The 14,815-nt window shown below is 44.5% G+C and overlaps 1 protein-coding gene across 3 annotated transcripts in view; it reads left to right on the plus strand.

Moving 5' to 3' along the window:
* Positions 1-14,557, plus strand: part of VAV1 (vav guanine nucleotide exchange factor 1) — an 84,716-nt gene extending 70,159 nt beyond the window's left edge. For all 3 annotated transcript variants that reach the window (XM_055240210.2, XM_055240211.1, XM_055240212.1), the window contains 6 exons: positions 392-423; positions 5,331-5,447; positions 7,995-8,082; positions 9,983-10,097; positions 10,976-11,127; positions 14,252-14,557. In XM_055240210.2, the coding sequence (XP_055096185.2) occupies positions 392-423; positions 5,331-5,447; positions 7,995-8,082; positions 9,983-10,097; positions 10,976-11,127; positions 14,252-14,305 (558 nt within the window). In that variant the 3' untranslated portion in view covers positions 14,306-14,557. The remainder of the gene's footprint in view (positions 1-391; positions 424-5,330; positions 5,448-7,994; positions 8,083-9,982; positions 10,098-10,975; positions 11,128-14,251) is intronic.
* Positions 14,558-14,815: the final 258 nt, after the last annotated feature.

Raw genomic sequence — 14,815 nt, forward strand, 5'->3', positions numbered from 1 at the left:
GGATCGCTTGAACCTGGGAGATGGAGGCTGCAGTGAGCTGTGATCATACTGCTGCACTTCAGCCTGGGCAACATAGTGAGACTCTGTCCCTAAAAAAAAAAATTCTTTTGATTTTTGCCAACCATCTAAAAATGTAAAAACCATTCTTGACTTGAGGTTTATGATAAACTGCTGGGAAGACAACCCCTGCTTTATATGATACTGGGACAGTCTCTACCCCGAGATTCTGGGACTTTATCCCCAATGAGTACCACAGTGCCTGGCACATAATAGGCACTCACTAAACGCAAGTGGAATGAGTGAATGAATGAATGAATGAATGAAGTGCCCTGCCCTCTGCTGTCACGCTGGGGTCTTTACATTAAGTCGGGGTGTCTCTCTGTATTCTTAGGGCCCTCCTCAGGACTTGTCTGTTCATCTCTGGTGAGTAGAAACATTTATTTTTGTTTCAATAAGAGGTTTCTGGGTTGGGGTTCCAGGCTGGGTATGGGAGGAACCTCCGAGCCAATTAGTTATGCCATTCTGAGATCCCTGAGCACCGACTTCTGAATCTAGCTCTGGGCTGGGGTCTGCTGGGGATGGGACAGACAAAGGAGGGTCCCTGACCTTGGGAGATGATGGTCTCGTTGGAAGGAAAACGGTTACGATGATGATGATGATGATGATGATGATGATGATGATGATGATGATGGTGGTGATGGTGGTGATGATGGTGGTGATGGCAATGACAGTTCCAGTTGTTTTTGTAGGATTTTTTGTTTTGTTTGTTTGTTTCTTTTGCACCTATAGCATGTCAGGCATATAGGGGTGGAGGTTTACAGTGTGGCTTTTGGAACCTGCTGACCTGGATTCAAATTCTGACCCTCACCTTACCTGGCTGCGTGACCTTGGGCCGGTAACTTAACCTCTCTCTGTTTCAGCATTCCTCTCTGGAAAATAGCTTAATGACAGTATCTACTTCATAGTGCTTTTAGGAGGTGTAAATGAGTCTGTCAAGTGCTTAGTCCTGGTCCTGACACATAATGAGGACTTTATACAGCATTAGCTGTTGTTATTACTACATTTAATCTGTTCTAAGATGCATGGTTGTTTTTTATTTTTCTTCACATTTGAACATCTCTGACATTGAAACGGCTCTTGAGATCCACAGTGTCCATCTTCTGCTGAATTTTATAGGCAGGAAATGTTCTTTCATAATGGCATATAAAAGAATGGTGCATTGAACAATTGCTGGTGCCTCAGCTCTTTAATGAGCTCCTTTAATCTTCACAAAAGCCCTTTGGAAAATAGATTTGATTCTTACTCTCTGCCCCTCTACTTTCTTCTCTTCTTCTTCTTCTTCTTCTTCTTCTTCTTCTTCTTCTTCTTCTTCTTCTTCTTCTTCTTCTTCTTCTTCTTCTTCTTTTTTTGCAAAGGAGGCTGAGAGAGGGTAAGTGAATTACTTAATGTCACATAGTGAGGAAGTGATGGAGATGGGATTTGAACCCAAAGCCTCAGTGCCTCAGTTTACCATCTCTTGCTAGTAATAAAACACAGCATGATGATGCTCCCATCTTCTTGTTGCCCAGGCTGGAGTGCAATGGCATGATCTCAGCTCACTGCAACCTCTGCCTCCCAGGTTCAAGCGATTCTCCTTCCTCAGCCTCCCAAGCTGGGATTACAGGCACCCGCCACCACACCTGGCTAATTTTTTATATTTTTAGTAAAGACAGAGTTTCACCATGTTGGCCAGGCTGGTCTCGAACTCCTGACCTCAGGTGATCCACTCGCCTCAGTCTCCCAAAGTGCTGGGGTTACAGGTGTGAGCCACCGCGCCCAGCCGACGCTCCCATCTTCTAAGTGCATACCACATAATAGCAGGTGCACTATTGCCATTTATAAAAAATGTGCAGCTGTGGCATCTCCCTCTTTTCAGAAGAGGAACTTGAGGCCCAGAGAGGCAAAACCAGTTGCCGAGGTCTTAGAACACGCAAGTGGCAGGGTCAGGATTTGAATCGTGTTCTCCTGCGTTAGCGCTCCTTCCGCCCTTCCACGCCAAGATGTGGCCAATGGGGTGGGGACCAGGGTGAGACCAGGGTGGCTCTCTCGTGGGTGCAAGATTTAAGGGGACGCTGAAAATCTCAGTCATTAAGGTCCATCATATTTTAATGCAACATTAAAAACAATCAAAAACAAGGCAAAAAAATTTCGAGATGAACAAATATCAAAATTATAACTAAAGACAGGATCCAATAGAGCCGGGACTAAGAGGAGGTGGATGAGGTGAGTCGGGCAGTCAGATTGTGTCTTTTTTCAAAATTTTGATGTTTGTTCATCATGGTTTCTTTGCATTCATTAAAAAAAAAAAAATGTTAAACACCAACTTGAACCAGATTTGCATTCGTTTTTTAAAATTGAGGTAAAATTCGGCTGGGCGCAGTGGCTCACGCCTGTAATCTCAGCACTTTGGGAGGCCGAGGCGGGTCAATCACTTGAGGTCAGGAGTTCAAGACCAGCCTGGGCAACGTGGTGAAACCCTGTCTGTACTAAAAATACAAAAAAATTAGCTGGGCATGGTGGCACACGCCTGTAGTCCCAGCTACTCAGGAGGCTGAGGCAGGGGAATCGCTTGAACCCGAGAGGCGGAGGTTGCAGTGAGCCGAGATTGCACCATTGCACTCCAGCCTGGGCGACAGAGCCAGACTCTGTCTCAAAAAATAAAAAAAATTAATAAATAAATGAGGTGAAATTCATACAACATAAAATTAACCTTGTAATGGTTACTGGCATTTCTATTTCTCTTCATATTTACATTTATATTACATATTAGCATTTACATGATGTTAGATATTATATGCAATTACATATGATTTGTAATTAATACTTATTCTTTATATTGTGTATTTATGTTTACAACCTATTATATATTATACCACATGTCATAAAATATATTTATATTATGCTACGTATTTTCACAAATTAATGTTTTTATATTTCACATTTATGTTTATATTATACAGTATACAATATATTATAATAAGATTTATAGATTGCCTATTTACATTTACATTATATTATATTTATATGCAATTACATATAATATATAACTAATATTGATTCTTTATATTGTATATTTATATTTATATCATCTTATCACATATTATACCATATATCATAATATATTTATATTACAGATTTACATTTATATTATGCTACAAATTCTAGAGAATTAACATTTATTATTTATATTGCACATTTATGTTTATATACCATATTATGCATCATATAATACACTATACTGTAGCTTTATATATTACATATTTACATTTACATTATGTTAGGTGACATAAAATTATATATTATGTATAATTAATATTTATTATTTATATGTTACATTTATGTCGTATTGTACATTATGTATTTTAATATACATTTACATTAACATGACACGTTTACACTTATACAAAATTATATATTATGTATAATTATGTATTACACATAATTAATATTCTTTATTGTATGTTACATTTATATCATGTTTTACATTATATACTATAATATACATTACATTAACGTGAGGTATGTATACTTATATAAAATTGTGTATTATGGGCTGGGCACGGTGGCTCATGCCTGTAATCCCAGCACTTTGGGAAGCTGAGGCAGGTGGATCACTTGAGGTCAGGAGTTCGAGACCAGCTTGGCCTACGTGGTGAAACCCCGCCTCTACTAAAACTACAAAAAATTAGCTGGGCGTGGTGGTGTGCACCTGTAATCCCAGCTACTTGAGAAGCTGAGGCAGGAGAATTGCTTGAACCCAAGAGGCAGAGGTTGCAGTGAGCCAAAACCGTGCCATTGCACTCCAGCCTGGGCGACAGAGCGAGGCTCTGTCTCAAAAAAAAAATTATATATTATGTATAAGTATGTATTACATGTAATTAGTATGTATTATTTATGTTGCCCATTTACATTTATAGTATATTATATGTTATACCACATATTTTACATTTACAAAGACTATATATGGTGTATTCTATGTAATATAAATATTACATGTATATTTATATCATATTCATTTTATATATTGTAGAGTTATATAGAGAATTATATATATAGAATTATATATAACTATATTATATATAGCTATCTACAATATAGTTATATATTATTATATAATGATATATATTATATAATTATATATAACTATTATTTATATTGAATATTTACACTCACATTATAAATATATTCATGTTACATTTATATTCAGTGGCTTTTTTTTTTTTTTTTGGAGACAGAGTTTCACACTGTTGCCTGGGCTGGAGTGCAGTGGTGTGATCTCAGCTCACTGCAACCTCCGCCTACCGAGTTCAAGCGATTCTCCTGCCTCAGCCTCCTGAATAGCTGGGATTACAGGCACCCGCCATCAAGCCCAGCTAATTTGTGTATTGTTAGTAGAGATGGGGTTTCACCATGTTGCCCAGGCTGGTCTCGAACTCCGGACCTTGTGATTCGCCCACCTCGGCCTCCCAAAGTGCTGGGATTACAGGCGTGAGCCACAGCGCCCGGCCAGTGGCATTTAGTATATTTACAATACTGCGCCGCCATCACTGCCGTTTAGCTCCAAAACAGTCTCATCATCCCCAAGAGAAACCCCATCCAGGGCAGTTGCTCCTGCCTCCCGCAGGCCCCAGGGAACCAAGAGTCTCCCTCCTGTCGCTGTGGATTGGCGTGTTCTGGGCATTTCCTATGAATGGAATCACACAGTGTGTGGCCGTTTGTGCCTGGCTTCTCTCACTGAGTGTGATGTTTTGAAGGCTCATCTCCATTGTAGCCCGTGTCAGTGCTGCTTCCCTTTTGATGGCTGACTTTATTCATTTTGATTTCTAAGAATACTGTATTAGAATACTGCTTGTTTTACTTATTGTCATTTACCTTGATGACTGGGTTTTTTGCCTCTCACGTTTTGTACCTGAGGCTTGTGACTCATTCTCCTTCCCCTACTTCTGTCCGAGTGACCATGGAGATGGGCACACAGTGAGCCTTCAGGAAATGCCCGGCGAAGCCATCGCCAAATTCCAGACACCCAGCCAGACCCAAAGTGCTGAGCCATCCCCCCGAATCCGTGTGTCAAAACTTGGTGGTGACCTGTAGAAGTGGAAGCCCGCTCCCCATGTCTGGGCTCTGGCCCCTGTCTCCAAGGGCCCTACCTTGATGCTGAAGGGCTGTTAGATCCAGGCTGTCACCGACTTAAAAAATCAAAGGGGTTCAGGGGGAAAGGCAGCCTCCATATGGCAATATGGGGACCCAGGCATGGGGGCCGTGCCACCTCTGTCCTTGGTGTCTCTTTGCAGGTACGCAGGCCCCATGGAGCGGGCAGGGGCAGAGAGCATCCTGGCCAACCGCTCAGACGGGACTTTCTTGGTGCGGCAGAGGGTGAAGGATGCAGCAGAATTTGCCATCAGCATTAAGTAACTCCTCTCTCCCTGACTCATAACCTTTTGGGGCCTGGGCCCTATGGGCCTGGGAAAAAGGGTATCCAGGTAGAAGTGTACAGTAATAACATCCACCTTTTACTGAGGCCCTGCTGGGTCCCAAGTGCCTTTCACCTTCCTTATTTCTTTTAATTGACAACCACAAGAAAGAGATATGATTCCTACAGAGGCTCAAAAAGGCTTTTAAAAATTAATTAATTAATTTGAGTCAGAGTCTCCCTCTGTCGCCCTGACCTTTCTTTTTCCCGCTTTTTTTCTTTTCTTTTCTTTTTCTTTTTCTTTTTTTTTTTTTTTTGAGACAGAGTCCCTCTGTCGCCCAGGCTGGAGTGCAGTGGTGAGATCTCAGCTCACGGCAACCTCCGCCTCCCAGGTTCAAGAGATTCTCCTGCCTCAGCCTCCCGAGTAGCTGGGATTACAGGTGCCCGTCACCACGCCCAGCTAATTTTTGTATTTTTAGTAGATTTGGGGTTTCTCCATGTTGGCCAGCCTGGTCTCGAACTCCTGACCTCAAGTGATCCTCCTGCCTTGGCCTCCCAAAGTGTTGGGATGACAGGCGTGAGCCATCATGCCTGGCCTGAAGGCTTTTATTTTTAACCAATTTTCATATTTTTTCTTTTTTTTAACTTCCAGGAATTTCTAATTTTTTTAATTTTATTATTATTATTATTATTATTATTATTTTTGGTGACAGAGTCTCTCTCTGTTGCCCAGGCTGGAGTGCAGTGGTGAGATCTCAGCTCACTGCAACCTCTGCCTCCCAGGTTCAGGGGACCCTCCTAGCTCAGCCTCCTGAGTAGCTGGGACTATAGGTGTGTAGCACCACACCCAGCTAATGTTTATATTTTTTGTAGAGACGAGGGTCTCTCCATGTTGCCCAGGCTGGTCTCATACTCCTGACCTCAAGACATCCTCCCACCTCAGCCTCCCAAAGTGCAGGTGTGAGCCGCTACATCCCTCCTATATATATTTGTTTCAACTTATTTTAAAATCAGAGGGCACATGTGCAGGTTTGTTACAAAGGTATATTGCACAATGCTGAGGGTTGGGGCTGTGAATGATCCCATCACCCAGGGAGTGAGCATATACTCAATGGGTAGTTTCTCAGCTCTTTCATCTCACCCTCCTCCCTCTAGTGCTCCCCCAAGTCTATTGTTTCCAGGCTTTTTTTTTTTTTTTTTGACATAGAGTCTCACTTTGTCGCCCAGGCTGGAGTGCAATGGCGCGATCTCAGCTCACTGCAACCTCCACCTCCCAGGTTCAAGCGAGTCTTCTGCCTTCACCTCTTGAGTAGCTGGGATTACAGGTGCACATCACCATGCCTGGCTAATTTTTTTGTATTTTTAGTAGAGACAGTGGGGTGGGGGGGGGGCAGTTTCACCATGTTGGCCAGGCTGGTCTTGAACTCCTGACCTCAGGTGATCCACCCGTCTCGGCCTCCCAAAGTGCTAGGATTACAGGCGTGAGCCACCGTGCCTGGCCAATATTTTTTCCATCTTTATGTCCATGTGTACCCAATGTTTAACCCCTGCTTTTAAGTGAGAGCACGTGGTATTTGGTTTTCTGTTTCTGTGTTAATTTGTTTAGGATAATAACACCCAGTGCATCCGTGCTGCTGCAATGCACATGATCTCATTCTTCTTTATGGCTATATAGTAGTCCATAGTGTATATGTACCACATTTTCTTATCCAGTGCACTGTTGATGGGCACCTGGGTTGATCCATGTCTTTGCTATTGTGGATGGTGCTGTGATGAACATACAAGGGCATGCGTCTTTTTGGTAGCACAATTACTTCTTCCTTTGGGTATATACCCAGTCATAGGGTAGCTGCATCAAATGGTGGTTCCATTTTTAGTTCTTCGAGAAACCTCCAAACTGCTTTCCACGGTGGCTAAACCAAGTGACATTCCAACCCACAGTCTAGAGGAATTCCCTTCTCTCACATGCCGCTGAGTTTGTAATTTCATCGTTATTTTTGGCTCCTGTGAATTTCCCTTCCTTTTTTTTTGAGAGCTCAGCAATTTTTTTCTCAGCATTTCTAGGGGGTTTTTTTTAATAGGAAGAGTTTTTTTGTTTTGCTTTGTTTTTTGTTTTTTTGTGATCTAGTTTGCCACGTGAGCAGGAGTGGAGGTCTTCTCCAAGGCCCCTTTTAGTCTATGTCCACCATGTTGACAGAAATGGGTTTTTCCTCCCTCTTCCTTTATATCCTATGGTCGTCTATATTCGTGGAAGGGGAGGTCTCTTCCTATCTGTTCTAGAACACTGCCTTCTTTACAAGATCTTACTGACTTCTCAACAAACCTGTGAGTCAGGGAAGATGATTCCTCTTCTACGAGAGGAAGGCATTAAGGCTTTAGAGTAGCAAAGGCCCCAGGGAATGGGTTCTGTTGGGACAGCTTCAGTCTTTGGGTTTCAGTAGTTACTCCTCCCTGAAGGGGTCAAGGTTGCTTCCTCCATGACTGGGGCTTGATGGGGAATGGGCCTGGTCCCCAGACTCAGGGCCTGGTGACTATCTGGTTCCAGATATAACGTCGAGGTCAAGCACATTAAAATCATGACAGCAGAAGGACTGTACCGGATCACAGAGAAAAAGGCTTTCCGGGGGCTTACGGTAAGGGCCAATATCCTCTCAATCCCTGCTTTCCAGAACCTAGGAGGACCCTCCCTGCACCTCCGCCTTGGGACCCCCTTTTCCCACATTCAGGGTGACCCCCCTCCAGTGGCATGACAGTGCAAGTGACCTTAAACTTATGCTCTTAATGATGTACAATTGGGATAATAATGAATAACAGCAGTTGAGTATTGACAGAGCATTTAAGTGTAAGATATGTTCATTTTTAAATTTTATTTATATATATATACATATGTTACGTATACATGTATGTGTGTATATATGTATATGTACATACATATGTATGTGTATTTAAATTTTACTTACGTATATATACATACATATGTATACGTATGTATGTAGTATATATGTATATATGTGTGTCTGTTTATTTATATATATATATAGATAGATAGATAGATAGATAGATAGATAGATAGATAGAGAGAGAGAGTCTTGCTCTGTTGCCCAGGCTGGAGTGCAGTGGTGCAATCATAGTATGCTGCAGCCTCAAATTCCTGGGTTAAATAATCCTCTCGCCTCAGCCTCCTGAGTAGCTGGGACTATAGGCATGCACCATCATGCCTGGCTAATTTAAAAAAAAGTTTTTTTTTGTAGAGATGGGGACTTGCTTTGTTGCTCAGCCTGGCCTTGAACTCCTGGGCTCAAATAATCCTTCTGTCTTGGCCTCCCAAGGTGTTGGGATTACAGGTGTGAGCTACTGCATTCAGCCCTCAAATATGTTATGGATAGAAACCTAATTAATCCCCTCAAACTTCTTTCTGAGTTCCCATTTCACAGATGGGTAAAACTGAGGTTTACTCCTCATCTAGCTTCACTGAATGGCAGAGCCCATAGCTTGTCTTTGCCTAATCTGCTGCATAATCATTTCAGCAATAATTCAAATGCCTTTTGAGTGTTCTTGCTTCTGTTTGGTGCCTTGTAATTTTCAACCATATTTTAGACATTTTAGGCCTAGTGGTCTAAGGCTTATGGTTTTTACCCATGGTCTATGGGCCCTTGAGAAGCTGAGTCTTCTGAAAGAAAATCCAGAATTTTGCATGCATCTGTATTTTTTGTCTTAGATTTCACTCGATTCTCAGATGGATCCTTGACTCCCCCAAAGGTTAATTTGTTCAACAAATCTTTTTTTTTCCTCCATACTTTTTATTCTAAAACATATTCCCCCAATTTTTAACTTCTGAAAAATTTCAGACAAGCTGTTGGAATAGGGTAGTGAGTATCTATGAACTTTTCATATAGGTTTACTTTAAAAAAATACAAGAGACAGGGTCTTGCTCTGTGGCCCAGGCTAGAGTGCAGTGTTGTGATCATAGCTCACTGTAGCTTCAAACCCCTGGGCTCAGGCGATCCTCCCTCCTCAGCCTCCTGAATAGCTGGGACTACAGGCATGCACTGTCATGCCTGGCTAATTTTTTAAATCTTTTGTAGAGATGGGATCTTGCTATGTTGCCCAGGCTGGTCTTGAACTCTTGGCTTCAAGTGATCCTCCCACCTTGACTTCCCAAGGTGCTGAGATTACAGGCATGAGCCACTACATCTGGCCCGATGATGATTGCTAATTGTAAATTAAGGCATGTGGCCCCATAGAAGGTTTTGAATTTGGTGAGCTAATTATCTGGTAAATTTGTCACGAAGTAAGTGAGTCCACTATTGGAAGAACTTGTTTTAGGCAGTGTGGTCCCTTCCCTATAAATAGTCCTGGCTGCTCAGGGAGGCGATGAACTCCCCATCATGGGGAGTATTCAAGGGGTCACTTTCCAAGGAGGCCAGAAGCAGGGCCTGCTTCGTGTGAGGAGTTGCATATGGCTCTTCCTAGCTCTGCCCCATTACGGGCTGGGCCGCTGGGCTAGCATCTGCCATGTTGTCCGCCTTCTAGGAGCTGGTGGAGTTTTACCAGCAGAACTCCCTAAAGGATTGCTTCAAGTCTCTGGACACCACTTTGCAGTTCCCCTTCAAGGAGCCTGAGAAGAGGACCATCAGCAAGCCAGCAGGTAGGAGGTCTCAGACCGGGGGCTTACAGCCCCAGCCCCTTCCCATTGTGGAGGGAAAGTCTGGGGATGCCATTGACACCCCTTCCAATGGGCTTGCAGAGGTCATATCTATGCAGTAGCAGGAACCGCTTTCCACTCCTGTGTATCCTTTCATATATTTTTTTATTTTATTTAATTAATTAATTAATTTATTTTTTGAGACAGAGTCTCACTCTGTCGCCTTAGCTGGAGTGCAGTGGTGCAATCTTAGCTCACTGCAACCTTTGCCTCCCACCTCCCAGGTTCAAGGGATTCTCATGCCTCAGCGTCAAAATAAAAAAATAAAAATAAACATTCAAAAGCAGTCTTATTTTCTGGCTGGGTGCAGTGGCTCATGCCTGTAACTCCAGCACTTCGGGAGGCCAAGGCGGGTGGATCACTTGAGGTTAGGAGTTCAAGACCAGCCTGGCCAACATGGTGAAACCCCATCTCTACTAAAAAAATAAATAAATACATAAATAAAAACATAAAAATCAGCCGGACATGGTGGCACAGGCCTGTAATCCCTGCTATTCAGGAGGCTGAGGCAGGAGAATCACTTGAACCCAGGAGGCATGGATTGCAGTGGGCTGAGATCGTGCCACTGCACTCCAGTCTGGGCGACAGAGAGAGACTCTATCTCAAAAAAAAAAAAAAAAGTGTTGTTTTCTAAATTCGGATGGGAGGATGATGCTGGGAGTACACTTGTGCCCCTTAAAGTACAGGGCATCCAGTACTCTGCAGAAAAGAGCACTGAGGAGCCCTTTATCCTGGAGTTACTGTCCTGAGAGCTTGTGCCCCCAAACAGTGAGTGGGTATCTGCCCCAGACCCTTTTCTCACTTCTGTTCTCTCTCCACAGTGGGAAGTACAAAGTATTTTGGCACAGCCAAAGCCCGCTATGACTTCTGCGCCCGGGACCGATCAGAGCTGTCGCTCAAGGAGGGTGACATCATCAAGATCCTTAACAAGAAGGGACAGCAAGGCTGGTGGCGAGGGGAGATCTATGGCCGGGTGAGGCAGGCAGGGCTGGGTGACAGGGGGAGGGCATGGGGGTTGAGCTGGTGGTGGAAGAGACTGGAATTGGGGACTGGAGAAGGTGAGGTGCGGCTCCCATGGAGGTCTCTCCTGGTCGGAGGGAAGGAAGGGACACAGGGATGTCATTTATGCATTTATGCAACCTACCTGCGTGTATTCAGCACCTGCTGTGTGCAGACATTGTGCTGGGTGCCAAGGAGACAGAAACAAGCACGGTACAAGGATTGCCCTCATGAAACTTATAATCGAATGTGGAGGACAGACCTGTAACCAAGCAGTCATGACACTGAGTGGTCAAGGCTAACAAGGGTGCTGGTCACGGTGGCTCATGCCTGTAATCCCAGTGCTTTGGGAGGCTGAGGTGGGAGGATCTCTTGAGGCCACAAATTCAAAGCCAGCCTGGCTAAAATAGTGAGATCCCACCTCTACATAAATAAAAATAAAAACAAAAACATGAGTCGGGCGTGGTAGTGTGTCCCAGGTACTCGGGAGGCTGAGGTGGGAGGACTGCTTGAGTCCAGGAGTTGGGTGCTGCAGTGAGCTACGATTGTGCCACTGCGCTCCAGCCTGGGTGACAGAACAAGACCCTGTCTTTAAAAAAAAGAAGAAAGAATAAAGAGATTGTGGTGGAGAATCACAGGGCAGCGTGGGAGCACTGAGGGAGCCCCTGACCCACCCTAGGAGCGGATCAGGATGACTTCTGAAAGGCCAAACTGATTAATAAGGGATAAAGTCATCCAAGTGAAAAGGTTGTAGATGTGTTGGGGGAAAGTGTTCCAGACAGAAGGACCAGTGTGTGCAAAGGCCCTGGGGTGAGAGGGTGATTGGCATGTTTGGAAAACGTCGAGGCAGGAGGCAGGTATTTGTGTCTGTCTTGCTCATTGCAACATCACACCAGTGCTTGAGACAGTGCCTGGCACACAGTAGGTGCATAATCAGTACTGAATATACAAAGAGGTAGAGCTGGGACTAAACCACTGTGCTCCCTTTGCCGGTTTGAATTCCGACTCTAAGGAGTGGAATAGACCTCAAGCCTCTTCAAGTCCACTTGTTTCTGCCAGGTTCTCATTTTTGTTCCATGAAGGCAGAGCACCTTCTTTATTTCATCCACTGATGACTTCTCAGCCTCTAGAATTCTGCCTTATGATGGATTTCTCAGAAATATGTTTGTGTAATGAAGACAAGGACAGTGGTTAGAGTTTACATTCTACTGGGGAAAATATACATAAAAAATGATCTGGATAATTGCATAGATGAGGAGTTTTGTTACAACATTGGAAGGTCAGTTTAATGAACAGTGGAGAACAATAGAGTTTGAGAGAGGCTTTTGGAGCATTGAGGAAGGACTGGGATGTAAAGGATTCATCCATCCATCCATCCATCCATCCATCTATCCATCCATCCATCCATCCATCCATCCATCCATCCATCTATCCATCCATCCATCCATCTATCCATCTATCCATCCATCCATCCATCCATCCATCCATCCATCCATCCATCCATGTATCCATCCATCCATCCATCCATCCATCCATCTATCCATCCATCCATCCATCTATCCATCCATCCATCTCAACCTATGCATCTATCCATTCATCCACCCACCCTTCCATTCACGAATCTATCTATCTATCCATCTATCCACCCACCAACCCATTAAAACATTAATCTATCCATTAATCCACCCATCCAGCCAACATCTATTCATCCATTTCTATCTGTGCATCCATCCATCTATCCATGCATGCACCCATCCGTTAATCTATCTCTATATTTATCCATCCATCCACCTACCCACCAGTCCATTAATTCATCCATCCATCCGACCACCATCCACTCATGCATCCAATCACCATTCATCAACCCATGTATCCATCCACCTATCTATCTATCCATCCATCCATTCATTATCTATCTTTCTATCTAGCTATCTATCTATCCACCTACCCATCAATCCAATAATCCATCCATTCATCTATCCATCCAGCCAACAAATATTCATTAAGTATCTACTGTGTGCCAGGAACTGTTCTAGGCTCTTGGGATTCAGTGACAAATAATACAGACAAAAATCCCTGCTGGCCAGGCGTGGTGGCTTATGCCTGTAATCCCAGCACTTTGGGAGGCCAAGGTGGGTGGATCACTTGAGGAGAGGAGTTTGAGACCCTCCTGGCCAACATGGTGAAACCCTGTCTTAACTAAAGATACAAAAAAATTAGCTGGGCATTGTGGCATGCGCCTGTAATCCCAGCTACTTGTTAAGCTGAGGCAGGAGAATCGCTTGAACTCAGGAGGCGGAGGTTGTGGTGAGCTGAGATCGCACCACTGCACTCCGGCCTGGGCAACAGAGTGAGACTCTGTCTTAAAAAAAAAAAAAATTCTGCCTTGTGGAGCTCACGTTGTGGTTGCAGGGAGGGGAACAGACAAAAGCTTGTAAATAAGCAAATGATACATAATGAATCAGACGGTGATACGTGCTATAGAGACAGATAAAGCAAGAAAAGGGGTCCAGGCGCGGTGGCTCACGCCTGTAATCCTAGCACCTTGGGAGGCCGAGATGGGCAGATCACCGGAGGTCAGGAGTTTGAAACCAGCCTGGCCAACGTGGTGAAACCCCATCTCTACTAAAAATACAAAACAATTAGCCGGGTGTGGTGGCAGGTGCCTGTAATCCCAGCTACTCAGGAGACTGAGGCAGGAGAATCACTTGAACCCGGGAGGTGGAGGTTGCAATGAGCCGAGATTGCACCATTGCACTCCAGCCTGGGGGGCAGAGTGAGAATCTGCCTCAAAAAAAAAGAAAAAGAAAAAGGAAAGGGGCTAAGCAATGTTGGGGTGGGTGGAGCTTGCAATTTTGAATAGTGTGGCTAGGAAGGCCTTGCTGATAGTGACATTTAGGGAGGGACTTTTAGGAGGTAATGTGTGTGTGTGTGTGTGTGTGTGTGGTCAGCCTTGTGTATGTTGGGTGATGTGTTTTCTGGGATAGAAGGAATAGCAGGTGCAAAGGCCCTGAGGTGGGAGGGAGCCTGCCTGGCATGTGGAGGGCAGTAGGAGGATGTGCAGAAGCTGCTCTGATGAACTCCTCATCTGTTTCCAGGTTGGCTGGTTCCCTGCCAACTACGTGGAGGAAGATTATTCTGAATACTGCTGAGCCCTGGTGCGTTGGCAGAGACGAGAAACTCCAGGCTCTGAGCCCGGCGTGGGCAGGCAGCAGGGCCAGGGGCTGTGACAGCTCCCGGCGGGTGGAGACTTTGGGATGGACTGGAGGAGGCCAGCGTCCAGCTGGCGGTGCTCCCGGGATATGCCCTGCCATGGTTAATTTATAACACCCCAATTTCCTCTTGGGTCCCCTCAAGCAGTTGGGGTTTAAGGGGGTTACATTTAATAAAAGGATGAAGATGGATGGAAGGACTGGTGTCATTCAGAAGGACCTGCCAGGAGAGAGATGGGGAGACAGTGTGCCACACTGACAAAGCCGTCTCACCAATCCACAGACAAAACCCCCTCACCAATTCACAGACACACAAAGCCGTCTCACTAATCCACAAAGCCCCCTCACCAACCACAGACATACAAAGCCCCCTCACCAATCCACAGACAAAACCCCCTCACCAATTCACAGACACACAAAGCCGTCTCACTAATCCACAGACAAAGCCCC

The sequence above is a fragment of the Symphalangus syndactylus genome, chromosome 13, assembly GCF_028878055.3.
Source record: "Symphalangus syndactylus isolate Jambi chromosome 13, NHGRI_mSymSyn1-v2.1_pri, whole genome shotgun sequence".
Lineage (NCBI taxonomy): Eukaryota > Metazoa > Chordata > Mammalia > Primates > Hylobatidae > Symphalangus > Symphalangus syndactylus.